General features: G+C 42.0%; 1 protein-coding gene across 7 annotated transcripts; it reads left to right on the top strand.

The window, feature by feature from the left end:
* Positions 1-10651: 10651 nt before the first annotated feature.
* LOC147438940 (Nucleic acid-binding, OB-fold-like protein) lies at positions 10652-26853 on the top strand. Of its 7 annotated transcripts, none has more exons than XM_086484900.1 (14): positions 10652-10827; positions 10900-10974; positions 11112-11279; positions 11351-11419; positions 24218-24283; positions 24378-24455; positions 24572-24658; positions 24741-24800; positions 24920-25116; positions 25198-25288; positions 25378-25446; positions 25534-25625; positions 25743-25806; positions 26412-26853. In XM_086484900.1, the coding sequence occupies exons 1-14, from the start codon at positions 10759-10761 to the stop codon at positions 26514-26516; spliced, it is 1290 nt and encodes a 429-aa protein (XP_086341026.1). In that variant the 5' UTR covers positions 10652-10758; the 3' UTR covers positions 26517-26853. The 7 variants fall into 7 exon arrangements, with proteins under 7 accessions (XP_086341026.1, XP_086341024.1, XP_086341025.1 ...); XM_086484898.1 differs by having other exon boundaries at positions 24378-24482; XM_086484899.1 differs by having other exon boundaries at positions 10653-10827; positions 24738-24800.
* The last annotated feature ends 1072 nt before the right edge of the window (positions 26854-27925 follow it).

Below are 27925 nucleotides of genomic sequence, written 5' to 3'. Positions count from 1 at the left end.
CCTCTTGGTCCCCTGCTGAGGTAAGTCTAGAAGCACTTATTGCACATTACTCTTTGATAGACCATCTCCTTTTGGACCCCTATTGAGATGCAACCATCTCTCCTTTTGGTCCCGTGTTGAGATAGGTCTAGAAGCACATGGCTCTATTCTAGCTCTTGTTCCCGTTTATTCTCCCACATTAAATGATTAGTTTAATATGAGAAAATCATTTGGTAAAGTTAGATATTATATTTTATGACATGGGCCCTTGGAAATGGGTGGCCAAGGTTGTTGATGATAGGTTGGCGAAGGTGTTGATTAATTTGGTGGGTTGTTGGCAAAGGGGTTAAGACTATACAGCCAACCGAGGGATCCAAGGAGGGGTGAATTGCTTCTTAGCTTAGGCATGCAATGGTCAGTCGAAAGTGGCTAAAATAGGGCAGCCAAAGGAGTTTTTCTTCTTTCTTTCCTGCTTGTGTTGGATTACCAAAGAGGTGAATCCAATGGGTGAATGGCGGCTAAATCAAATGGGGGTGAACATGCAGTGGGCCGGCCGCACCTTTAATCAACAAAAAGTGTGTGAAATGCATGAGGTAAAAACGTGAGGCAGCGAGCTCTCTCAAAGCTAGTGATTGCACGACGGCTTGAAGGGTTGATGGGGACCTGCAACAACGGCAATGTTGGCCTACATGCATGAAGCGAAATACATTCCCAAAAGCTGTGCAATCAGTTTGATGCATCCTGGGCAGATTTTGATGACGATCGACCTCCATGAAAGTGACTGTATGAGTGATGATTCCCACCGCTTCGGGCCGATTTGAAAGGGAGTTGCATGATATTATAATTCTCTATCTCTCGACTCCCCCCTCAATTTTTCTTTGCCTTGTAATCTTTGCTTTGAGTAAGAGTAGTAGTCAAACTTCAAATTTCAAAAAGCTTGGATTCCCTCGTGAGCCTCGCATCCATGGCCATCTTCATTGCGAACTCTTTTCAAAAGCCTCATAATTTTATTTTCTCTTCCCCGTCCGAGATCGACTCTTCCAATACTCAGTGAAAATCTACTTATTCTTGATTCCTTCATCTGTGCTTTTCTTAACTTAGCTTCAATCAACTTTCTTAGAACCACTTCTAAGACTTTTCTTTTTCTCTCGATGATCATCGATCAAAATTTCAAGATATTAGCCGATAATAAATTTGATTGAAGTTAATCGAACTTTGAATTTGAAAATTCAATCTTGCATAATGTCGTTGCCCATTACCTGAACCAAGGCCCTAGTTTTTTGCAGCCATCGATCTGGTTAGTGAATATTTACTAGCAAATTTAAATATACCTTAGCATCAGATTCTTGGTTGTCGAGATCAAGCCTTCCAAGTTTGGCTATCAATAAGCAAAATTTGATGATTGATTTGCCAATCATCCTTGATTGAGCTTTAATTTCCAAACTTGATGCAACAAATTTGCAATTTGCTCCTTAAAATTTGAATTTGATTGCCGATTCCCTCAAACCACATAGCTCTGATACCATTGTTGGGAAGGAGATGGTGAGAACGGTCTTCCAATTTCCAATCTTGCTTGCACACTTTTCTGTCAACCTTTCACCATCTCTCCCAATTTCCAAGTACACACACAGCTAGACTATGATAGCTTGATAATGAAAGGGTGTAAGGGAGTAAGAGAGGAGATGTAGACTTGATTAAAGAGTACGCTACACAATATAACATAGTATAAGAGAGAGGAAGGGTAAAAATTGAGAGCATCTACACAAGAAAGGCCTAAATATTTTAGATTGTAGCCCCAAACTAGCTCCAGGGCACCTCTTGTAGAATTTGGTATTTAATATTTGATATTACTTATTGGTGCCAAAGATTGGAGATCCCTCTTTTACACTTAGTCCACTTTAGTTATGAGTGGAGCATATCACTTATTGGCTAACCCTCTTAGGGTGAGTTCTCACTATCCTATTTACAAAGCAGCCATAGTGGCTTATTGATAAAGATCTAAAACACTATGCAAATATAAAATAGTCGATGAACTTATTTATTGCGGACGCCTTCTCCTCAACTCCCATAACTCTAATCTACAAGTCACCAACTCATCGTTAAAAAGACAACGCAATAATTACCCATTACACTCCAGCTATTCCAATTGTACGTAACCACATACAACAGGAGGGTGCCTAGTCTCGTAGCAACCCTACCTTGGAGATAGTCTACATGAAAGGACTTCTACAAGCTACCTAAAGAAGTTACCAATAACTACTAGAGTCTACAATTGTATAGTCATTCATAACCTAGTATGGGCACCTATAAACGACACCCATTACTTTTGTTTTTGGCATGTCTTGTCTTTCTCGAAGCATGTCTATATCTATCACGGATTGTCGGAGCTCTTGTATCATCTTGTAATTGAGCACTAAGTGCCGTATCATTTGTACTTTCAGAGTTGTACTTCTAAACCATTTATAAATGTGAATATCTAAATTCCAATTGTCTCAATTCATGTCATTTGAATTCGGTCTTTCAATTCAATTTAGTTATTGGTTTGATTGTCCCATTTAATCTTTTGAAGAATGATTCTATCCATCTCATTTGATTCGATACCTAACATCTGATGCTGAAATTCTAAACCTGGAATAGCTAGCTGTCGCTTGATCAAATCATCCCAAGTAACTGAACTTCAGAGTGAGATGTGAGATAGTAGATCAGATGAGATGAACATAATCAAACTTTAGAAGACTAGATGGGAAATCAGACCGATAACTAAACTTAACTAAAAGACTCAATTCAGATGACACAAACTAAGAGAATTGGAATTTAGGTATTCAAATTTATGGATGCTTGAGAAGTACAACTCTCAAAGTACAAATGATACTACGCTTAATCCTCAGTTGCAAGATGCATCAAGAGTTTCGACAACCCATGATAGATACCAATTGGTTTCGAGAAAGTTCGCTAGACCTAAAATAAAAGTAATGGGTCATGTTTATAGGTGCACGTATTAGGTTTGGAATGATTGTATAGTTATATACTCTAGTAACTACTAGTAACTATTGGGTTGTTGATCATGTAGGTTGGGCGCCCGTTGCCCATCACTATTTATGTTCATTGACCTTTAATTGTATAGACATACAATTTATGAACCACACACACACTAATGCACTATTGTGCGTTGTGGAAAAGAAGGGCTAGCTCTCCCTCACCATATCCATGTGTCTTGTGCTCTCTCTCTCTCTCTCTCTCTCTCTCTCTCTCTCTCTCTCTCTCTCTCTCTCTCTCTCTCTCTCTCTCTCTGTGGCTTGTAGGTATATGACTCCGCTCTTTCGCTTCCCATCGTTACGATATCAGAGCCGATTGGTTGTCGACGAGAGAGCTTGATCATTGTGAGTGCTTTGTGCATGATTCAAACTTGATTTTCAACCGTTCTTGAATGCTTATAGAGGAGATTATTCAGTCGGAGTGTTATCCTTTGATTGCACACACATTGGAGTGCATTGAGGTGTGCTTACAATGGGAAATTTGCAGGCATGTATGGGATTTGGAGCTGAGATCTTCAACTTGTGTTTACATAAGTTAAGAGATTTTTTTTTTGAGATTTGAGTCTATTTTGTTGTGCTTAGTCAGTCCACAATGTAGAAGATTAGCAAAAACAGGTTTTGGCACATGCATTTTTGGGCTTAAAAAATGCATTTTTGGCCATGTCTCCCTGGTATGGAGTTAGATATGTGCAACCCAAGTGTCTTTTTGGGGTTTTTTTGCATGTTTTGGATGCAATAGTGGTGTCCATGTGACCTAATTCTAATCACAATTTTTTTTGCAACAACATACACGACATCGGCATCCTCACACGTACACAAGGTTTTTTCACATAGATCGAGACACAAAACAGGTAAGCATTGGCTCAATGTATGCTTATGTGGGTTATACATGCTCTATGTGAGAGCAGTGTGGTTGTTAACTACAACACAAACATGTTGCAGTTACAAGTTATACTTGCCCACTATAGGTGGTTGGATATATGTACAGGTTCTGGAGAGCATTTTCCTTGAGATTTGTCTGTGATATGCCATATATGTTTGGAATTTATGTTTGAGATTGTGGTCAACTCTATCATTGAGAGAGAGTAGCAAGTGTTGACCAGCTTTGTTCTACTCCAAGATTGCATTTCTAATTGGAGTTTTAGTTATTGCTTGCACTTTATAAAAACTTGTTTGGGCGCATATTGTGCTTCTTGTAGATATTGATGTATGTACGCTTCTTGCGGATAGTGTCTTTGCACGCATTTGTGGGCCATCTTGGCTAGTACAACATTCTTAACCATTTTTAAGACTCGATAACAAAGATAGTCATTTGTGAGACTTGACTATAGTCATGTCATTGCTTAGCCTTTTGTGAGGGTCGTGTGTGAGGTTTTTTGAAGTCAAACACTAAGGGGTGGTTTACCCACTGCAAGGTGGATTAAGTTGTTGGAGATCCCCACTATCATAGCCTCACCATAGGCCATGTGTGGTGTTTTGACGTCATGTTAGTAGTCATTTTTTCAGCTTGACAGTGTGCATAAACTGTTTGCTACATTTTGGTTGAGATTTTCCCCCACATTCAAACATAACTTTTCCAAAAATAAAATAAAATTTTGTGTTGGAAATCTTACTCTTATGGCATATTCTAAGGATAGGGATATTCATGACATCAAGAATTTTGATGGGATAAACTTTGCACTTTGAAAAGAGCATATTCAAGATGTTTTAGTGCAAAAGAAGCAAAAGATTCCCATTTCATATGCTATGAGGAATGAGAAGATGAACATATTTAGTTTCAATGGGAAGAGTTAGATGCGCTTTGCAAATCTACAATTAGATTATAGCTTGCCAAGTCAATTTATTTCATTTTATTGGAGTGTGCTATGGTGCATCAAGTATGACTAAAGTTATGCAACATGTATGAGAGAAACTTTGCTAGCAACAAGGTGTTCTTGATGCAAAAGCTATATAATCTTTGTATAAAAGAGCAGTGTTTCTAGCCATATCAATAAGTTCAATTCCTTGCTTGCCCAAATTCATGCTCAATAGATGAAGATAGATGATGAGATGAAAGCTATTCACTTGCTTTGGTCATTGCCACCATCATGGGATACATTTGGTATCGATGTTAGTAATTCTACACCAAATGGTACGCTAGTGTACAATATTATCGTTAGTTCTCTTCTTTGAGAAGAAGTGCATCGTAAGACTATGTGTAGCTCGCATCATGGAAAAGCTCACTGTGTGAAGAAAGCAAGCATACATAGCAAATGTCATTCTTGGCAATGTGAATCTGGCAAAGAGAGATACATCTTGTGATAGACCAAAGTCTTGCAATAAAAAGGGCATTCAGTGTCACTTATATGAGAAGTATGGTCATATAAAGAAAGACTTTTGTGCATGGAAACTTGAGAAAGGCAAAAGCAAAAGTAGTGACGATGATCCGAAAGAGGAAGAGAAAAAGTTCAGTAAAGGTTGCGTAAAAATTATGATGACGTGCAGGACATTAATTTATCGAAAGATTCTATAGATGTGTCCTATGATGCACAAGAGACTCTATGTTTACATAGCTTGTTGTCAACCAAATTTCTAGTTAGTGGTGAAGTGTCACATACGTGGATCCTAGATTTAGGTGTATCTCTTCAGTATCTCCGCCATGTATCCCACTATCTACAAATGTTCACAAAGTTTGAAGCCTTTTGGGTTGATGCTCTTATTGTAGGCAGTTCATTCAAAAGTTTGTGGAGATTGGAGAACATTGCATACCCTGACTCAAAAAGACATTCCATTTTCTTGGAGACCCTCATAACTTACAATGTTTAAGACACTCAAGGAAAAGTTGAAGATTGGTCCTGTTTTGATTTTAGCACATTTGTAGAAACATTTTGAGGTTTATTGTGATGCTTGTGGTAGTTTTCATGCCTAAGGTAGGATTGGGGAGGCAAGGTCCTAATCTACACATGCATGGTCAAGGGGACTCCTAAAATAGGGACTAGGCATCTATATTGGGGTAAGACTGGGAGGAGATTAGCATGTGGTAGTACCCGAGTCCTTTCATTGGTATTAGAGCTTAGTAAGGAAGGGAAGAATAAATAAATCATGGAAGATCCCATGTGGGGATGGATATGCTCTCTCTCTCTCTCTCTCTCTCTCTCTCTCTCTCTCTCTCTCTCTCTCTCTCTCTCTCTCTCTCTCCAGAGGTAGGAGCCCATCAAAGATGGAGCATTGATCTTGGGCAAGAGAACAAGGAGTTGTGGAGATGGAAAGATTGTTGCATGTTGGCAAGGGTGCCATGCTTGTGCTCATGCAAAGCATGCAAAGGAGCGATGACGGTGGGAGCGGCCTCTTGCACACAAGGAGGGCACATTTTTTTCCAAGGTGAAGATCGTAGCGGAGTGGTGAGCAGAAAACCGTGGGCGCTGCCTCTGCTACATTGTTGCACACGATGGCCATCCAAGCTTACTTTTAATTAAAAGGTTTGGGCACCCTCCCCTACTAAGGGCTGAGCCCCACGCTTGGCTAGCCCATGACAATGGCTGAGGACCACCAAGGGATTGGGTTGGGAAAATTTTCGTTAGATGTTGCAAAATTGTAGATGTGCGTGCTTGGCAAGGTCCTCGACAAAAGCAGTACCAGCAATAAAATTTTGGCATAAAACAAGGATTCCTTTGGAGCTAGGAACTCCCATCGATCTTTCACTCCAAGCTTGAGGGAGCACCATACGGCAATCAAGGGCTGTAGAAGCCACCTCAATTGCGGAATAAATCCACTATGAAGGTTCACTTTAGCATTTTAAATTCTCAATTTCTTAAATTTTGCAGAGTTCTTTAAACTTTAAACAAGAGAAGCATCAAATCGCTTATGTAGAACAAGGTTTACATGTCATGAGATTATTTGGGACTTGCAAGTTTACAGGCCACCAATTGGGTAAGCCGATTCAAATTACTTTGTGATGTTGATGGCCTATCAAGGCGTTTGTTGAGTCCTCATGCATGCGACTCATCATGACAAGGTTTGGTGTGATTTGCTGGAGCCGGTAGAGCAACTGAGCAATTGTTGGCTTCTTTTACCAATCTCAAATCTTTTTGCGAGATGCTTGATTACAGTCTACGAGGCACGATCCACAAATATGTCCCAAACCTGATATGCATAAGTTTGCAATTTCACTTTTGATTTGTTCAAATTATGTCGATGTCCATTGTTGTGGTGGAGCAAGCTCAACAATGCAACATAAACAGACAACAAGTTTGCTGTTAGTATAGATCTCAAAGCTTGACCCTTCATAGTTTTCTCATGCATGGCATGTGCATGTCTATCGACAAAACAAAAAACTTGGGGCACAACAGCTCGACATAGTTTTGTTCTTGTGATTTCACTCTTTGACGCAAGGCTTCCTCTTTTATGATTATTGCATAGTACCTTCCAAGATATGGGATATGCTATGAGCATTCCAAATTTGGGGGGCTTTACAACTTTATGTGCATGATCATTCATTGTGTGCTAATAAGCACTAAGCCAATGGGGTTAACCAGCTACGTAGAACGAGCTCTAAGTACATCAAACTCTATAGTTATGAGCCAAAGTCAAAGTAACACACTTTAGAAGTCATGGCTATGAGCCAAATTTAATCAAGGATTGCAAAATCAAATTGAATTTTTGTCTCAACTGAGCTCTTGCTTTTGGATTTTTAGACAACAAAAACCAAACGGGCGAGCAAGCTATAACCGAAAGCAAGGATTTTGCCCCATGTCCATGATTTGTTCATGGACTTTGGATTTCTTGATAGTGCAAGGCATTTAAGGGTATAAGTTAAGACTATAGAGGTAGGTACTTCATTGAGGTCAAGGGCTTATTAACGTGTTTTGGGTAGCATGCAAGGCGTGTTTGTACAGTGGAGTTAGTTCCACATAAGCAACTCTTCCGCTTTTGCTATGACACAGTATTCCTTCATAATAGATAAGATTTGTTTGTTTTGAGTGATTTTTATTGATGATTCTTGAAGATGTTGCAAGAGCCAATCATAGTTTTCACCTTCTACTCAATAGCACTTGAGGTTGGTATATTTGCTTTTACTCATTGCATATGACTACATCAAAAGGCACTATACATGTCATTGGTTCTATGCACGAGATGCATGTAGTAACAAAGTTGTTGTCCTTTTGCAGTTGATAGGCATGGCCTAGCTATCAAGCAGTAAGCTCATGTGACAACATGAACCCTCTAAGGGAGCCTCAAGGCAAGCAATCTCTTGTTTCTAGTACAATTCTATGGACTTGCACCCACACATACAGGATTGAGTTATGATGATCAAACATATCTCTTAAATCCATGCAAGGCATATATTAAACAAAACAACCAAAGCATACCTAATATCATTATTTTCTTTGAAGTTCGACCAATCTTTCTCATAATGAGGAGATATCTTTATTTTAAGGATCCAGTTGTGAATAAGACTCCAACTTGAGAGGATCTCTTGCCTCGTTTGTAGCAACGGGTGTGTCTTTGGGAGCACATTTTCTGGGTCCAACCCAACTTGTGCATGACAAATCACTCCATAAGTGTTGATGGTCAATGATTGGCCTCTTCATACCTGTACTTTCATGGAAATAAGTTCTCAATTGCCAAGGGGTAGTATCTATGTTCATTCCAAACTGCTTACAATCATTATTGGTAGCACGATAGCCTATGCTGGTCCCAACTACATAATGGTTTCACTAGTTTCCTTTTAGAATCTGACCAAGGGGTTCAGATTGCCAATGCAACACCAAGGGTACTCATTTAAATATTTGTTATCTTCACTAATCTCTACTTTTAGTGTTTAGCAAGTCAAAGAAGTACTTTTATTTGGTAATGTACCTTTGAGGCTTGAAAATTGCCTTTGACCTTTGGGTAAGTATACAGTACCTTTCACCTCATAGTACACATATAATTTGATTTTTGTTTTCATTCGAAATATGCTTTGATTGAGCTTTACAAGGGGTATACATATACTGCAATTCTTTCATCCACTTAACTCTTTAGACGCAGGACAAGGTCATGTATGAGCAAAGGATTTGGGAAAATAGTGTACCAAGTAACATCTTTGCAAGTTGTTACTTTCCCTAGTAATTGTTCACTCTGATAAAATTGGGCGTTCACTTCTTATTAAAACAGTTATAGGTCTACAAGGTAGGGTTCCGTTAGGCACATCTTGTTAGTCACAAGGTGTGCAACATGGTCTAGGAACTTGTGGAATTCGGTTTAGCCAGTGTGGAGCAAGGTTTATAAGGGTCCCTCTCAATCATGTTGCTGAGTGTTTCCAGTTACCTCCACACACAAGTACATCTTATACTTGATGGATGTCATATTTCTTGACATCACTATATGAGACATATTCCACATACGGAGAATATGCGTCTTTGTGATTGACATCCCTATTTCTTCAATCACGTGTCACAACAGTCTCGAAGTGTTGGTCTAATCCTTTTTTAGACCATTTCAAGCACGTGATATCGGAAACAATTTCAGTGGCAAAAAATTGTTAGACATCTAGTAAGCCTTGTTAATGTAAGAGGTACTATAAATAACATTAACGGATGCTTGTTTCAACCTTTTTAGGCTGCACTTTTGCATACCTATTATGCATATAGCAAAGCTACGTCCTATTAATGAAAATGCTTCATTATTTGTATTTAGATGTGCTTTATCTTCACATTCTATTATGGTTCAAATGTTTCACCAAGGCTATCGAGTAATTGTAGTGGAAAGTATTTAATATCTTTTTGTAGAGCTATTTACACATTTTATTCCCTCATTTTTCACGTATGCTATGAGCATAACATCCACCTTAAGCATTGGCAACTACAAATCATCAGTCATGGTGCTTGTAGATAGGTTGTTTAAACTTTGTAAAGTTTATTCAGTCCACTGTTCAATCTCTAAAGTTCACCAAGTTTGTTGTTGACAATCTGTATTGATTATATAGATTACCCAACCATACTGGTGTAATTGTGAACCCTCGTTTACTAGTTATTTTTGGAGGAATGTCTTTAGATGGTTGGGAACACAACTCAATATCAATATTGCCAATCAACTTGCAAGTGTTAATCGAGTGCTAGAGGATATGCTAAGAGCATACGCTAGCGAGCATCAATCCAATTGGGAAGATTACCTCTCTGATGAGAAATGATAGCAAGTCAAGGACTTAATCTATGCTAATGAGATTTTTCCTAGTTTTATGGAAATCTTTTGCTCTTCCAAACCCGAAATGGCCTAGTTGTGCACTTGCCAAGAACCAAGACCTCCTCAACATGCCCAGCTGCACGTCGCCCGCTTGCTCTTGACTCTCCCTGCACACGCCACCCTACTCATTTTGAGGGCATCTCGCTTGATTCTTGGCTTTTTTTAAATTAAACCCAGTTGGCACCCTCTACGCATGGCCGCCTCTTCATCTACCCACCGCCCTCATTCCCTGCGCGTCGTGTCCTCCTCTCCTGCCGTGATGCCTGATACCTGGCATCGGATCTCTTTTGATTCCGTGCATTTTCTGATTTTCTACGATTGGGTAGCCCCTACCTACTGGTGCACGGATAACCACTTCCTAATCAAGTCGTAAGCACGGGACAAAATTCTAAAGTGAACTCATTTCTCGCTCTCACGACGTTAAAATTCCTCTCACTCTTTCTCTCTCTCTCGCGCGCGCGCGCGCATAAGATAGTCAAAGGCACAGTCTCGACTCGAGTCTTATTAGTATTGGTGTTGAACTAAAGAGAGCGAAGCCCTGATGGCGGTTGACAGCAATGGCCCGGCCAAGCCATCTGCCCTCGCCTCCCTCTGCAACCTTCTTCCGCCGGTGAGTGTAGCTTTATGCTACATACCTATGTTTCAAGCTGGACTTTTACACCTCTTGTCTTGGTTGTCTCAGGAAACCCTGCAGCAGTGGATTAATATGGATCCTCTTCCGTCACAACTAGCGCAAGATGCGGCCATGTGTGAAGAGGTAAGTATTACTTTGTGGGTCTTGTTTGTGCGTGCATGCGTGTGTGTGTGTGTGTGTGAGAGAGAGAGAGAGAGAGAGAGAGAGAGAGAGAGAGAGAGAGAGAGAGAGAGAGAGAGAATCAATCTGTTTGTTTGCAGGCTAAACACTGGCTTGCTTTTGCCACTGCTTTTGAGGAGAGCAAAGACTGGAAGAGCAAGCTCCAATGCTTGAATACTCATCTGCTTAAGAAGTCTGTTGTGTTTGGCTCTGGCATGGCCATCTCGCCAGTTGACATTGCAGTATTCCTTGCTGTTCGACACAGAGTGGTAATGTATCTTCACAGAGCTTGCTTTTTTTATTCTCAGCTTGCTGTTCATTTATAATTAGGTGCTGACAGGTATCGGATGTCATTCCCTCTTCTCAAGATGAGTACCGAAATGTTGTCAGGTGGTTTGACTACATCCAGGTAAAGCCATGTTTACATTCTCTACGCCAACTTGTTTGTCAGTTTCGACTACTGATATTGGCCATTGCAAGCTATCAGTTATTCTATTTCTTTTTTCTGGGAAGCAAGGACTTTTAACCATTACTCGTCCTTGACGGTGAAACATATTTGATGCCCTCTCGAACTGTACAACTTGTGGGCTCGCTACAAGAGATCTTCTTACATGGTAGCACATTCAAAAGAGAGACGAGAGATTGATGCATTTGGAGATATCTTAGCATACTAGAAGTAGAGAGGAGATATTGCAAGTTGAATGTAGAGCTTGTAAAGTGTCGGCTTTATACAAAGTTTAGTACGCGGTAGGGTGGACCTTTTATGGACCAATAGATTTATAGTTACAAATGAATTTTGGAAATAACTGGATCCATAAGTGAGGGTTTTCTCGCTTGAGATGTCCGAGAATAGACATTCCTAGTGCGTCATTTAGAGGAATGACAAGAGCATCGCGAATGGGATTATCTGCTTGGCCATCAAGAATGGATGCTTCTGATGTGTCCCGCTAAATGGGTTACATAAAATATTGAGGAGTATTCGCCCATCCGGAATGGACAGCTCTGATGTGTCATGGGATAGGTGAGAGAGCATCGCAAAGGAGTTGTTTCGTAAATTCGGTGAGTGAGAGACCAAGTGATGGGTAGTCACATGGTTGGTGGCAAGAGCATCGAGTAATATTCCATAGTTTGAGTTGATTCGGAATTGAGTAGAGTTGTGCACAAGAGACAAGCACTTGAATGAAGATGGGTATTGAGTAAGGGTGGAGGAAATGCAATGCTTTCTGAAAAAGTGAGTTGCTTTTTGAGCGCTTTTTGGGAAAGCTGATTCTTTCCCTTTAAGGAGTCTGTGTTGGCATTGCATCTGTGCATGAGACTGCATCGAGGGATGCTTGGGTTTGTGTTTGTATAATTTTCAGCTTATAAGTTTTTAAAGAGTTTTTGGTAGATGTCACAAATGGGATTGCATAACAATATAAAATATACTCGGATAAATAGAATTTATCACTTAGTGAATAGAGAGAGAGAGAGAGAGAGAGAGAGAGAGAGAGAGAGAGAGAGAGAGAGAGAGAGAGAGAGAGAGAGAGAGAGAGAGAGAGAAGATTGACACAGTACTACAACACACAAAAGAGGTGTGCTCTTGGGTTCCTTCTTGTAAATCAGCACTGTCTACGATGTTTATGGGTTGAAAACAGAGAAAAACAACTTGTTGCGATGGGAACGCTCTTTGTAGGCACTTCTTCGCGACGGAAACTGCCTACTTGATACTGATGACATCTGTCATCTTTGTGGCTGAAAATCTGCAGTAGCTTCTCCTTGCTACTAGCACTGGCTTTTTCTATCTTTGTGAGTGAGAGAGGGCGCTTTTATTGCTCCTGGCAGCTGGCGAGAATAGGGAAGGTCTTGCCGGCAAGGATTGGGGAGGGAGAGGGGCGGCACCATAGAGAGGGAGAGAGATCATGTGCTACAAGTGGGTGGCTGGCCTATTTAAAAATGGTCTGAATCTTTAAAAAACTCAATAAAACCTTATAAGCTGAAATTTTTGCTTGCACAATCACAACCTAGGTGTCTGTCTCACACACAGATGCAATGCTAACATAGACCTCTTTATGGAAAAGCGACTGCTTTCCCGAAAAGCAACCCGCTTTTCTAGAAAGCATCTGTGTTTCCTCTAAACCCATCTTCATTCAAGTGCTTGCTCATTTTTGTGCGCAATTCTAACACCACTCGGAATATCCTCTTGAGTATGGATATTCCCTTTCCGATGCTCCTGTCACCAACCTTGTGACGCATCAGGAATACCCATTACCTAGTCCTTTCTGAGCGAATTTACGATACAATCTCCTTCGCGATGCTGTATGTTCCCGGATGGTCGAATACTTCTTCCCGATGCTACCTGTCACCCATTCAATGTGACGCATCGGATTGCTCGTTCTTGGTGGCCTTTCAGATATTCCCTTTTATAGTGCTCTCGTCATTACATTGAATGATGCAATGGAAATATTTGTACTCGGATGTCTCCAGTGAGAAAAACCCTCTCACTTATAAATCCAATAATGCATTTTAGAATTATTTTCATGTCAGATAAAGCTAATCTAGCAACATCCCTCACATATAAACAATTGTTCCCAATTGTAGAGGGCCAACTAAATTGCGTGGGCAAAAATCGAAAAGAGTCCAAATCTTGCTCAATGGCAAGTTGACCTGGTCCTTTCTCAAAACAGAACTTAAAAATTCAATTAAACAAAAACTTAATAATTCAACACTTATCTTACTGTTTTGAAAGTAGATGGGATACTCAACTCCATTAGGAGAAATTTATGTCCTTCCTCTAGTACCTCAAGGATATCTTTCACCAAATCATCAATCTTACGAGTTACGCGTCTTTCCAACAGATCAAAAGTTTCTTTATTCGAGAATCTGTTAACTCAATTCCTCCTCCTGAACCTCGAGAGGAATAATCCTCCTAGAAATCAATCTAGGTATCTATGCTTGCACGTAATCTGCGCATATAGTCTTGAGGATATTAAATCTCTTGTGTCCTCTCGCAGAGGGTATGTCCAATTCATAGAGCATTAATCTCATGTGAGGATGTCTTCCTTTGGCAAATAGAGTCCGCCATCTCAGTAGAGAAGGTTTCTTGTTCGGGGCCTTTGCTCAGGGTAGGCCGATTGCTCCGATCCGACGATCCCTTGGTGCATTGCGACAACCTCTTTCCGCGTTTTCCTTTTGTTGGTTGTTAGCACGGGCAGTGTCTTCTTGACGCCCATTAGCGTCTCTTCCTTGCAGAGGTCATCAAAGATGTTTCACCTTGCAAGCATCAATGACAGCTTGCAAAATTTTCGGCAGATAAGATTCTAGCCATAGCATTCTTTGAACGTATGTTCAAACTCGGTTCACAATAGAGCGGATCCGCTTTGATTCTCAGGGATTTCCATCTTGGAACATGAGAGTTCATTACTTGACTTACTTACGGAGAAGCATATACTGCAACCATAGCTTGATACTTTAGTGGTCAATCCACGTAGCATACACGATGATCAATGACCATCAGAAAACTCCCTTCGGAGTAGAGAAAGTCAAAGCTACCGAACTTTTCTCAGATAGAGATTCTCGTGTCGGAATATCATTACGCGCAAGAAGGCGCTCCAGTGAGGTATCTCAAATGCCAATCCACTTCCTGAAAGGAAGTTGGCTAATCTCTTTCTGTTTAGCAGAAAAAAATTTGACTGGTTGTCATCTTTGTATCTTCATGTGTTATCCATGTAACTCATGTTGTGTTAAGAGATTTTGTGAACTCGAAAGATTTCCTTCGCTTCTTAAAATTCTCAGAGCGAACACTCTCAACCAGATGATCCCTCGACTTGGTCCCAGAGCAGACCCGCTTATCTAACTGGGATTTCAAATTTGGAATTCCGTGAGCACAAGCCGTAGTTGGCTCTTTGTTCCTTCCTTCATAAAGAGAGTGTTCATTCACTTGTGCAAAAAGCACTACCATATCTTCCCTTACCGGGTAGGGGGTGTGGGCTCATAGGGTACTCAAGCTTAGTGAAAGCTTTTCTTTCTTGAAAGCTCAGAATGGTTCCTTCATAATGTCCTACCCGTAGTAGGAGGTAATCTCTGAAAAAAACTACCGGATACTATATCAATCAGTGACCTTCCGGATGGTTGAGCAAACGAGTTCATGGCATAAAACAATGTTTCAACTCGATTCTACTCTCATAAACACTCGAGAGTGATTGATCTTGGTTATGCATATGCATACCTCGTGTATAAAAGCAATATGCAGTTTACGAGTTCCTAAAAGATTTAACTTTGATAAAAGATTTGCCCTCTCACTTAATGTTGATGGTCTTTTGCTCAAAATTCCCAGGAGTCGGAGCGAATTTCCTTACTCCAAATTTTCTCGAGATAGCAACGTATCCTTAGAGGAGAGAGAACAAAAATTTGTTGTTTCCGTGTTCAGTGGTTCCCATCCCACTATGGGAATTAGATTCTTCGTACACTGAAGTGTACACTTTCAGCTTGCATGGCTGACTCCACCATCCGTTGCTAAGTATCTTGCGGATGCGTCTACGAAGTTCGAGGAAAAGCCCTTCGTTGACTTTCTTCATGTTTTCTTCATCATAGAGGCTCAAGAATGGAGCTACCTTGGCAAGGGTGAACCAATACTTGCCCATGTAATTTGTGACTCGCTCGTGCTCCTATTGGGCAAACCGATCCCAATCTCCAGTGATGCCTTTCTCAAAGTGTATAGGTAAAAACAATGTCTCGAAAAATTCACCTTTGAACTGAATCAAGGTCTTTTCTTGAGTTCCATGTAAAGATTTGGTATAGAGCACCAAGTACTCGCAGTTCCTAGGAGGTGCTTGGTTATATGCCTCATCTTTGACCTCTCTCAGAAATTGCCGTTTGCAAAGGTAACTTCAAACCGTTGAATGAAAGCGGTAGCTTTCGGGACATCTCCCCTTCGTCAAAAGTATCAAACTTGGCTGGAGTGTTCTCAGGTCTAGAGACCTTACTTATATCCTTCCCGAAATGACGGAATTTTCTTGGTTATGGTTTTGGACTGAGTGTTCATGGATATTTTGAAAGAGGAGTGAGGTGAAACAATGGATGATAAGAAAAATACTTTCAGATTTCTCTGAATTTCAACAAGTGAATTTGGCTCTCTTCTAGCTCCTCGGATTCTCTAGGTTCTTGAGCATCATGCTTTGCCTACTCAAAGAAGTCTTGTCAACTTCTTGTAGAGAGAATTTTTCCCAACTCTGCGAGCTTTTCTTGTAAGACTTAGGGTTCCGCCTGCTTATTTCTCTCTTGGCTTGTCACGGCTTCTTCCCGTATCTTCCCAGAGGAGTCCTCCTTTACGAAGAAATAGAGGAGACCATGCTCTGATACCACTGTCACAAACGGGAGCGCGTAACAATATAAAATATACTTAAATAAATAGAATTTATTTATTTAAATAGTTTTGTTTCATACAAATAAAGTGATTTAGTTTTTCTTTTCTTTTCTTGTGTCCCTTGCTTTTATAGTTTTATGAGTGCTTTATTCCCTCTTGTAATTCGTGAGTTTAGACTATTTTGAACTTATGAAGGTATACTTGGATAAATAGAATTTATCACTTATATTGAAGCCAATGGATATAAATATAATAAAATAAAATAAAATAAATAAATAATTATAGACACACACACACACATGCATATATAGATAGATAGATAGATAAAATTGGGACCAGAAGATGGCCTAGTCTTCCCCCGTAAAAGTATCTTTATTATTGGGGAGAAGTCTACACAAGCACTTGAACCGAACGTATTACCACGTTCGTTCTAGAATCAAACTTGATGGTACTCGGAAGCCTCGGCTTCCTTTTCCTAGGGCATGACCCTATTCCAAGGAACTTCCGTTCCTTATCGTGAATCTTCGAGAACCAAGGTTCTCGCATTTGGATCTCACCTTCGAGACTTGGGGCATGGCATCCTTGCAACTCTTTTCCGACTTTGTTTCGAGAGTCCTCTTCCTGCAAAACAACTTTACTTTCCTGAATTCGAAGTCCTTCCTTCGGAATCTCAACTTTTGGATCCCAACTTGAGAGTCTACCACTCTTAGATCTGTGGATCTGCTCCCAAACTCAGGGTGCAAAACCTTTTGGCTGATTTGGCTCTAGTTCCTCAGAGCGCTTTTCTCTTGTAGAGGCTTATGCCTTCCTTTGCTCCTACTCCCTCGCGAAGAGGAAGTACTCCTGCAAACCATAGTTACCCGGAATGCGGAACGGGAACGGCGACGGGCCTCCCTGCGGAACGGGAACGGCGTGGAACGGGAGGCATTAAAAAAGACCCAAATAATGCAATTTTTAGCATTATGTGTTTGAACTTTGAATACAAGTAGTGTTAAAGTCCTTTGACTCTAATACTCACAAAAAACATACCATTCCACCTTTTTATGGCTCGATTGCATCGTGTGGTGATGCGCGGTCATAGTACGTTCACAACAGACACAATGCTTGCTTGAGATAGAGAGCTTGAGAGAGGCTTCACTTCTTGAGACGGAGGGAGAGAGCTTGAAGCCTTGAAAATTGAGGGCAAGCCCAAGAGAGAGAGCTTGAGAGCTTGAGGCCCGAGCGCGAGGGTAGAGGAAGAGAGAGAGAGCCTTGAGGCTTGTTGCATTTGGGAAGGAAAGGGGTGAGGGGGGAGCAATTTATAAGGAAAAACACACACCCAAAATCTGCCCCTTTATGCTTTCTTACCATTGCTGCCGTTCTAGGCCGTTCCGAGACGTTCTGACCCCGTTCCCCCTTGCCGTTCCGGTATTCCCTGGTCTGTGGGCACGCCGGGCCGTTTCGGGCACCTGCAGTCGGCCGGAACGCCGTTCTGGCGTTCCAGGCCTTGGTAGGGGCGTTCCCCGGTAACTCTGTTGCAAACAACTAACTACTCAAAGATCAAAACATGACAAACGTTATCGTCTAAGTCTTGATGTAATAGACTTGGGTACCCCGCACCCCAAGTCAGAAATCTGACACGACACACGAGAGAACACTTCACAACTTTGAATCACAATTAAATTTCACTCGACACAGCCTGACGTAGTTCCGTGACCGGAGGTATTGGTCCCAAAAGCTAGCAGCCCTTTCGGTATTTATTTTTGTATTAATTTTTGAGCAAAGTACAACACTTGAGGGGTCCTACGCTCTTAGACTCTGCGTCCAGACGCTCTAAAGAGTGAGGCCCCTTGGGTCTATTTATTCTTACAAGGAATGCCCCAAAAGCAATAAACTCAAAAGCAAATTGTCCCAAAAGCATCTGGTCCAAAAATCTGCAATAGAAAGCAGTCAGCAAAATACGGAATTCCGTACAATAGCCACGTCAGCATGTCAGCGCATTATGCAAAAATCCGTACTACTGCAACGTGGCTCCTGTCAGCATGATTTCTGGGTCGTGCCGTATCCCTTGCTGCCACATCATCCTCTATGCGTACCGCCTATTGCTACATTCAAATCATATCACATAGAATCCATTCTGATCTAGGACTATGATTCTGGTATTTAGCAATCGTATCTAGATCCGACGTCACGTGCACATCTAACCCTATGTGCATGTGGACAAGCTACTTCAGGTCTAGGGTTCAGATCAGCTTAGGAATTGTTCTGGCACCTTTGTGAGTCTGTTCGCAGGCCGTGCATGTCCAGGCACTTAGAGTAGTTGCATATCCTCTGGTTGCACACAGCATGATCATCAGAATTACAGTCAGTAGCTATCATGAGCATTTTACAGTGCATAGAACATCATTTTTCACTTATTATTAAAAAGTGACTGTTGGGAAAATGGGTAGGGCAAATCGGCTAAGTTAATATATAAGGAAACTAGCTCTAGCACTTTCTGGTAGAAGAGGCAGTAGAAGCTCTTACGCTTGTAGTGCACCTTCTCAGCAAAACCATCAGAATCTCTAGCGTTTTCAGCCATCAAGACTAGCCTAGCGTTTTCAGTAAGAGCAGATCAGCCCTGGCGTTAGCAGTTCACAGCACAGCAGGCCTAGCGTTTTTGCAAGTTGCAGATCATTCTAGCATTTTGTAGATTCGCGGCGACAGATCAGCCCATAGCATTAGCGTTTTCCATTTTCAGCAGTTAGACACCGCAGATCAAGTCAAGGTTGCATCCGTACGTACATACGTAACCATTCAATACGGTATATTCGTACGGTACGGTACGGTACGTACATTACGGTACTGTACTGGCAACTTGAAAAATTTGGGGGAAATCAGCACATTGATTTTTGCGGACAGTTTTGGCGAGCCCTTTAGTGTGGCTTAGGCTTATTGAAGTGTGTGCCAAGGCTTAAAACTTTGGGGCGCTCCAGATTTGTGCAGAGACCTTCACAGACAATCACACAGTTGCACGTACTCTTTGCGACCCCTCGCCCTCTCCTCTTGCATTCCTCATGTGTGTCCATTGTAATGTTAATTTGTTTATGAGTCTAATTTTTGAAAGCTTTGTGAACTTAATTTCCATATAGTATGGTTTTTTTACAAATGGTGTAAGGATTCTAGATACTAATCCTTTATTAAGTACTTAAACTCATGATTAAGACTTAAGAAATTGAACTGACTCAGAAGACTCTGTGTTTGATTGATTGAATGACTTGTTGAAAACTGAGTACAATAGGCTCCTTGTATAGGAGACGAAGAGACACAATTGGAAAGACATCTCTCCTGGTGAAGAGACATGACTTTAGACATAAAAACACATCCTTTCGGCAACCATTGGACGAAGAGTCGCACCCGTAGGGCGAAGGGGTGTGACCAGTCGTCGAAGGAGTGTTGCTTTTGACGAAGAGGCACGTCTCTTGAGTGAAGGGTCGTGACCATCCAAGCGTAGGGGTCCTCCTTGGCATGGCACTTCGCGTATCTGCAATTAGGAGTAGATGTATTGCTGTTAACATAGTCACAATCGTGACATTCCCTCCCTCTTTAAATAAAACCCAGGGTAGTTGTAGAAACTCCGGGAAGAAGGAAATGTATTGTTGTAGTGCTTCTGCAGCCAAAGCTCTTTTTGTTAAGTCCCACGTCATGGCACTATTATTGACCATGACTATTTTGCCAAACTGAAATCTGATCATATCTGCAACTTGATAAGTGCCTTTGTCGAAGTCATTTGTAACTTCGAGCTTTGTCCAAGAAAAGATTGAATCTTTATCTGCTTCAAGTGAAACTATTGGTAGATTGACTTGAGTTTTCTGTTGAGTGATGACCACTGGTTGGAAATCTGTTAGGTATTCCATTGGTTTGTCTGAAATAGTAAGATCCTCCTGAAGGGATGTCGTAGATTGAGACAGAGTAGTTTTTGAAGGTATATCCATATGTAAAGGTTTATCAATAGAACAAGTTGTGTCCAAAGATTCATTTGCAGCGACTAAAGTCGTGCTGCAAGAGTCTGCACCTCTTTTATCCTTGGCATCGTTGAAGGCAAGGAATGGAGTCTTCAACTTTGAAGAATTATCATTCACCATAGCATCTGGTATCTGTTTAGAGACAAAGACTGTATTCTGCAAGGGCGGTGACGAGGCGAATTTTCCTGCGTGGATCACGGCCAAAGAAGGGGCTATGTGCTTATTGATTGTCACATAAGAACTTGAATCTTTTGTATATTCAGCTTTCTCAACGGGTATTAAGGCTTCCAATTGAGAAGGAGGAGGTTGAGGGAGCTGTTGCCTCTTAGACCTTTGAAGGATCCTCTTGCACAAGGAAAGGATCAATAAATCTTCAACTTTACCACCATCATATAAGAAAGACTTAAATGTAGCTCATGGCTCGCGAGGGGGAACATGTCCAGCGTTGCGACGTTCACGACCGAGTACTCGACTAGGATCGGATATATGTGCCACTAAGTAAGTCCATCTTGATATCGCTGATGATCCTTTGGAAGCTTCATAGAGCTGCTTTTGTTGCCGATGATTCCGATAAGAAGTTGGTTGCTTAGAACTGTAGCATTTCCAAGAATATTCATGCTGAGACTTTTGCTGCTCGTACGAAGGTACTTTGCGTCTAGTTGTCTCAGAGAAACCATGCTTTGGGTGAGAAAATTTCGGTTTCGAAGGCTTATGTTGGAGTGGTTCTTTCTAGTCGACCACTGAAGCGTCGGAAGAAGATGCATGTATTGTTCGAGAAGCTGTTGGGTGACTCCGAGAAGAGGTTTGCGTCTGCATTTGATCCAAGCGAGTATGAATCGATGCGAGGCTTGTTGAAAGTGCTGCCATCTACGCTTTGAGAACTGCTATCGGGTCCTCCGGCATATTATGGTCGTTGCCATCTTGTGATCCGGCCATGTGATTGCTCAGCGAGAGTAATTGAAACTGTGTGGCGTGACGATATGTTACATACCCACAATACTCTTGCTAGATGGGGTTGGCCTCTGGAGCGAGTAGTGTGCTGTCGTGGAACCGGTTTTTGAAGAGGGCTCTTTGTTGCAGGTGCCAATGCGGGAACAAGTTCGGGTAATTGTTATGTGAGAGGCTTTGGTTCTAGTTCCGATGCCGGGAGAGGCACCTCAGGAACAAAGTGCGGGCTGGTTTCCGGGAGAACCTCTTATGAGAGTTCGTCAATGTACAAGATGTACAGAAGAGGTTCGTACCGCGCGTAGGATATGCACACAAGGCCAGTGCTGAGTGATGGGTAGAGCAGCGTGCGACAATCCGGCTGGTTGCGATGTTGTTGGATTACGTTAGTTTAATTTTGAAGAGGTATACCTATAAGGAGTTTTCACATTGGGCTTTAAAAAATTTGGGCTAATTTGGGGGAGGCCGGTCAAGTGTGGTTTCACATGGGGTTTAATTTAGGGGCTGGTGGGCCATTGTAAATTATTAAAATTGAGGGCACTCACTAGCGTAGAATCTGTTGGCTGAAATCGTTAAAAAAACTTTACGTTGCTGATGTGTTTGACGTAAAAGGCTTGCGTTGTTTGAATTTAATACGTTGCGTTGCTGAGGTTTTTCTGTAGCGAAGAGGCATGCCCAACATGGCGTTTCAGCCCAGCGCATGGGGAAGGGAGGGGTGCGATCCTCTGGAAAGGGGTGCGAACCGGAGGAGGGGGTGCCAGCACGAACGATCAATTCAGCCCAGCAGTCAGCCAGTGCAGAATTGTAGCCAGCACCTCAACGATTCAGCGATTGAAAGTTGCGCAAAGGGGTTGCCCGGGGAAGGGGTGCGCAGGGTTCTCAGGGTACACGCACACACACATCTCGCTTCTGTTTTTTTATATTTATATATGTGAAACAGAAAGATACTTGCTACCTCATGCTTGCGTGTGTGTGCGCGTATCTTTCTTTTGCTTCCATACAACTCCGGGAAGGGGGGGAGAGGGTAGCGGCGAGGGTGAGAGGCTCACAACCTTCGGGTCTCGGGAGTTTTTTTTTTGCTTTGATACCACTGTAAGGATTCTAGGTACTAATCCTTTATTAAGTACTTAAACTCATGATTAAGACTTAAGAAACTGAATTGAACTCAAAGAAAGACTCAGAAGACTCTATTTGATTGATTGAATGACTTGTTGAAAACTGAGTACAATAGGCTCCTTATATAGGAGACGAAGAGACACAAATGAAAAGACACTTCTCCTGGTGAAGAGACATGACTTTAGACGTAAAGACACATCCTTTCGGCGAAGAGCTGCAACCATTGGGTGAAGAGTCGCACCCGTAGAGTGAAGGGGTGTGACCAGTCGTCGAAGGAGTGTGGCTTTTGACGAAGAGGCCTGTCTCTTGAGCGGAGGGTCGTGACCATCCAAGCGTAGGGGTCCTCCTTGGCATGGCACTTCGCGTATCTGCAACTAGGAGTAGATGTATTGCTGTTAACATAGTCACAATCGTGACAAATGGTACGTACCTATTACGTACCTGAAAGGTGGTTCAGTACGGAAGTACGTTCCGTACGTACCTTAACCATGCCGTACACTACGTACCTTTCCACCTTGGATCAAGCCCCAAACCTTGCAGATCTCACCTTCCCGCAACAGATCCTCGCCGCGTGGTCAGATAAGCCAGCGTTTTCAATTTCAGCCCACTGTTCGCAGATTTCAGCATCTGCGTTTTCAGCGCATCGTCGTCGCGTTGTTGTCCTCGCCGACACAGTGTCATAATTCAGCAGATACAGATTTCAGCCCCTAGCGTTTTCAGATTTCAGCCCTTCTCGTCGTCGTCATCATTGTCATCAACATCATCGGCAAGTTCATTGCATCTAGACCATTGTACCAGATTGTGCAATCAATAGCATAGACCTCTCTCGCCATAGAGAGTTGGGCCCTTGGAGGAGGGTTTGACAACATTCTGGTGTCGTGTTCTTCTCTCTCTCTCTCTCAGTCTCAGTACCTTCACTCACAGTGTCATTCACTGTGAATGATGTGGTCGAGGAAGCGGGCTATACCTTCCATTTTTTCCTTGCAGCTTGCCGTTTTGGCTTGGGTATGCACTACCGGCAGCTCTGGAGCGAGCTTCAACAAACGCTTCTTGAGTTTTCGCCCATTCCGTCTTTGGCTGATGGTTCCGCATGTCTGATTGGAATTTCTGGGACACTCCTTTTGAGGCCATCTCTATCAGTCAGGTTTATGCTCCTCTCTTACCCAGCCTTGGCTTGCTGACCACTGCAATGCTCTATGGTCTATGAAAAAGTCTGATACCTGATGGGAGCAGCACCTCTCTAACCTCTGGAAGAGCCACTTGCCTTTGAAGGAGCGTTTGTTTCTTTGGCGATGCTTGCTTGGAGTTCTCCCGGTGGGCATTTCTCTCATTGCACGTCATATCCGCTCTTCTCGTTGTGTCAGATGCTTCACCTACTTTGGGATTGCTACATTACGAGAGCCTTTCTGCGCCGCATATCTGCTTGTATGTGCCTCTGTTTTCCTTCTGCAGTCTTCCACAAACGGTTTTGGGCTTTGGGCCAATTTTGGCATTCTCCCGCCTTCTGTACAACGATTTGCGGTCTTCTTCATGTGGGTCCGATACTGGTCTTTTTGGACCCTGTGGCGCCAACGTAATGGCTGCATGTTCCATCGCTCTAGTGCAGATTCCTTTTCATTTTCAAGTTCTCCCTTGGGCAATCTTTACGTTTTGCCCTGAATGTTGGTGATATCACTTCTGAGATACATCAGATTTCCTATGTATGCTTGCCTGATTGCATGTCTGCTTTCGCTAGGGATGTGGTGTTGTAAATTATAAGAGGACCGTATCTTCGTCCCCTAAGTGGACCTAACATAACTCTTGCGAAAAATTCTTTCTTCAGGGTGAAGACAAGGTTGCTTCTGCTTTTCAAACTGTTCCCATCAGGAAGTCCCAATTTGAACCCCAGGTTTGATGAACTCCTGTAGTATGCTTTATATTCTTCCTCACAGGATTATCTTTGAAGACCTATTCATCAATCCACCTCAGCTTCCTGGATGCAGGACTATTCGGATGCAAAGAGGCTGTCAAAATTGGATCAAAAAGTAGCATCGTCTGAGAGCACACTGCCCACTGAGTCTGTATCTGAGATCAAGGAAGATACCAAGGTTTCTTACTCACATTCATCACTTCAATTGTATGCTCTCATCGTTTCCTTAACATAGCTCTGTCTCAAACAATGTATTCGGATGCAAAGAGGCTGTCAAAATTGGATAAAAAAGTAGCATCATCTGAGAGCACACTGCCCACTGAGTCTGTATCTGAGATCAAGGAAGATACCAAGGTTTCTTACTCACATTCATCACTTCAATTGTATGCTCTCATAGTTTCCTTAACATAGCTCTGTCTCAAACAATGTGCAGCAGCAGCAGCTGCTCAATACCAAGAAAGCTGTCAAGCTTGCAGAAACGAAGAGCCCAGACACGGTAAGTAATCTTCTAGCTTGGCTTAAACAGCTCTAGGCTGCAGGGAAATGCTGTGCACAGAGTGGTTTTTTTTTGGGTGGGGGTGGGGGTGATGAACCACAGCTTTCTCTACTTTGCAGAGTAGCAAAGTGGCAGACCGTAAAGAACAGGAGGTCAAAGCTGGAGATACTAGTAGAGAAGAGAAAAGAGGTAAGAAAGATAAGACTGCGGCACCCAAAAACGAGGAGAAGAAGGCTGATGATGACACAAGTGTTAGTGCGTTGGACATTCGTGTTGGATTGATAATCAAAGTCTGGAAACACCCCAGTGCTGATGCGTAAGTTCAGGACGCCCAAGATGCGTTTAAAGTGAGGAATTGTAATCATGGATGATGCAATTTTAAGTCATGACTGAACAGGTTATTTGTTGAAGAAATTGACCTGGGGGAGAGTAGCGTCCGGCAGGTTGTGAGTGGACTTGCAAGGTATTTGAAAGAAGAAGATCTGCTGGTACGTATTTTTACTCAATAACGTAATGAATCTTGGGGAAAGTACCTCTGAATGTTTGGGACATCAACGACTTTTTGATGTACTTGCAGAATAGGAAGGTTGTATTGATTGCGAATGTAAAGCCAGGGAAGTTGAGAGATGTTGTGTCTGCTGGCTTGGTAATTTGCTAGAGCTGCTGGTTGTAAAATTAAGCCAACTCATGTCTTTGTCAAACTTGATTCTTAACGTGTGGCATTTTGACGTAGGTCCTCTGTGCATCAAACCCAGACCACAGTTCAGTTGAGCCTCTTATTGTGCCAGATGAAGCTGCAGTAGGGGAAAGGATAACATTTGCGGGGTATATCAGTGAAATATTTTAGCGTCTGCCATGTTGTCTACATCAATGGACAGTTTTTGCTCTTAAGAGATTTATTCAGCAAAGAAATGATCCAACAAAGTAATGATATGTGTGCAGGCATGAAGGGAAGCCAGAAGACGTGCTGAACCCAAAGAAAAAGCAGTTGGAGAAAATCTTTCCGGTACGTTTAGCTGTTTTCATGGCCATTTGCCTTAATTTAAGCCTCTGAAAAATTAAATAAATCAAGATAAATTTGTTTACACGGGGGAAAACGTTCAAATTATGAAGCATCACAAGGCCACCTTCCTTCCACTTCAGGTTCCTGGCTGCCCCTATTCTGGGACTGATGGGCATGAACAGATGTTAGAGAATAAAATTTGATGTTCTGAAGTTTGGCGTCTTGTCTCTGTATTGCTGCAAGAGGGGTCTATAAAAACAGGTTCAAGCAGCATGCTGTTGAACAGGCTTTTGTGGCTGTGCAACAAAAAGAAGAACAGCACTGCTGTCAAAAAGTGAATTGAGCAGCGTAAGAATTAGGCATTTTGAAGACAAAGGAGATAGGCCCCTACAGTCTATTAGGCATAATTCATAATCTCTAGTCTATTAAAATGTGTTTTTTCCTTTCTAGACCTGTGACTGCCTTTGTTCCATGTACTGGAGGACCGAGTGCTTATGTTTTTGACTAAGTCTGTGCTATTGGAGGAAGATAGTCGAAGTCGGCATGCCTCCTTTGGCGTAACATTACTGGCTTTGCCTCTAATTTTGTTCTTTACAACTAATTTGTAGGACCTCTACACGGATGACAATGGCATAGCTACATACAAAGGCATTCCGTTCATGACATCTGCTGGTCCCTGCAACTCGACCTTACCAAAGGCACCTATCAAATGAGCTTTTGTGGCAAGTGTCCCAATTTTTTGACATTGTATACAATTATAATTCACGGACTCAAACTGGAGTTATGTCAAAAATTAGATGATGTTAGAGCAGTGTACGGTTCCACTAAAAATGCGATGTTCAGGATATTTTGAGTTGTACCTCAAAAACCATAAGCTATATGTCCATTTTACTTGGAAGGATGCCGTAATGTGTGTAATGGGCACATGATCAAGCGGCATGACCACGTAGAAATAGAGAATATGTGCACCTTACCGATAGGCTACATGTTGCCTATCACCCCGTTTTTGTCGTGTATTGGTCTATTTAATCTTCCTCTATGGTTGCCATAGGTGTGTTGTCTTGTGGGTGATTACCAAGTGTCTGTTCCTTGCACTTTCCTCAATGGGTGAATTTAGCTTGTAATATGCTTGATGGAGCTGATGGTTATATTATCTTGTAGGTGATTGTCATAGTCTTTACCTTGCGCTTTCCTCAATGGGTGAATATGGCTTATACTATGCATGATGGAGCTCATGGTTATATTGTCTTGTGGGTGATTACCATGAGTCTTTACTTTGCACTTTCCTTAATGGGTTTTGTGGTGTGGGAGGTTCCACACATTCTGTCATTATAATGGTGAGTTATACTCATCTAGCTATCTCTACACACTCACGGGTTTCTTCATTGGATAGAATAGCCGACTTGAAGGTTGAAAAGTTTAAGTCATACTAATGATTGTCCTATTTGACGACTTTGACCTTCCACATTGTTGTAATGAGCTTGGACAATATGCTTGATACCCTAAATAGAACTCTAAAGGATCCCATAACATTTCATACTCCCAATGGGAGTGCTGGCATTAGGTGTGACCCATCTCTTGGTTATCTTTCATCCTTAAAACTCTATAGATTGCCTATTTAGTGGGAATTATCGCTAAATAAACCTTCAGCAACCTCCCATTGGGTTGTGGGAGATACTGGTCTCAATTTTTGACTCCCTCTTCCACAATGCTTAGCTATGATCAAGGCTTTCCTTTCGCCCCGACTCTAGCACGCTTGTGACCTTACAGAGTGTTGTATTCCCCTCCTTTGCATTCCAATGACGATTGCTTTCAATACCTCGGGTTGTTCGTCTTACCATTGGCTAGGTCTTTTGTATAATGTAAGGTAGTCTTGTATTGGAGTTTTATAATGTAAGGTAGTCTTGTATTTGGAGTTTTGATGCCTGATTTGATTATTGTCTCATTGATGGGCACTCTAGTGTGTTTGTGCCTACCATATCCTTGTTGTAAACCATTGATGAAGTATGGTGAACTGGCATTCCATGTCTTGAACTTGGCGTGGGCAATTGAATCTCCTCCCTAGGATATTACTTCGGGATGGTGTGCCTGCAGCTTTACTTTCCTCGTGACTTGCTGACAT

The sequence above is a fragment of the Adiantum capillus-veneris genome, chromosome 16 (genome assembly GCF_014529385.1).
Source record: "Adiantum capillus-veneris isolate H3 chromosome 16, ASM1452938v2, whole genome shotgun sequence".
Taxonomy (NCBI): Eukaryota; Viridiplantae; Streptophyta; class Polypodiopsida; order Polypodiales; family Pteridaceae; genus Adiantum; species Adiantum capillus-veneris.
The sequence above is the reverse complement of the archived record's forward strand: the minus strand, read 5'-3'. Positions and strand labels throughout refer to the sequence as shown.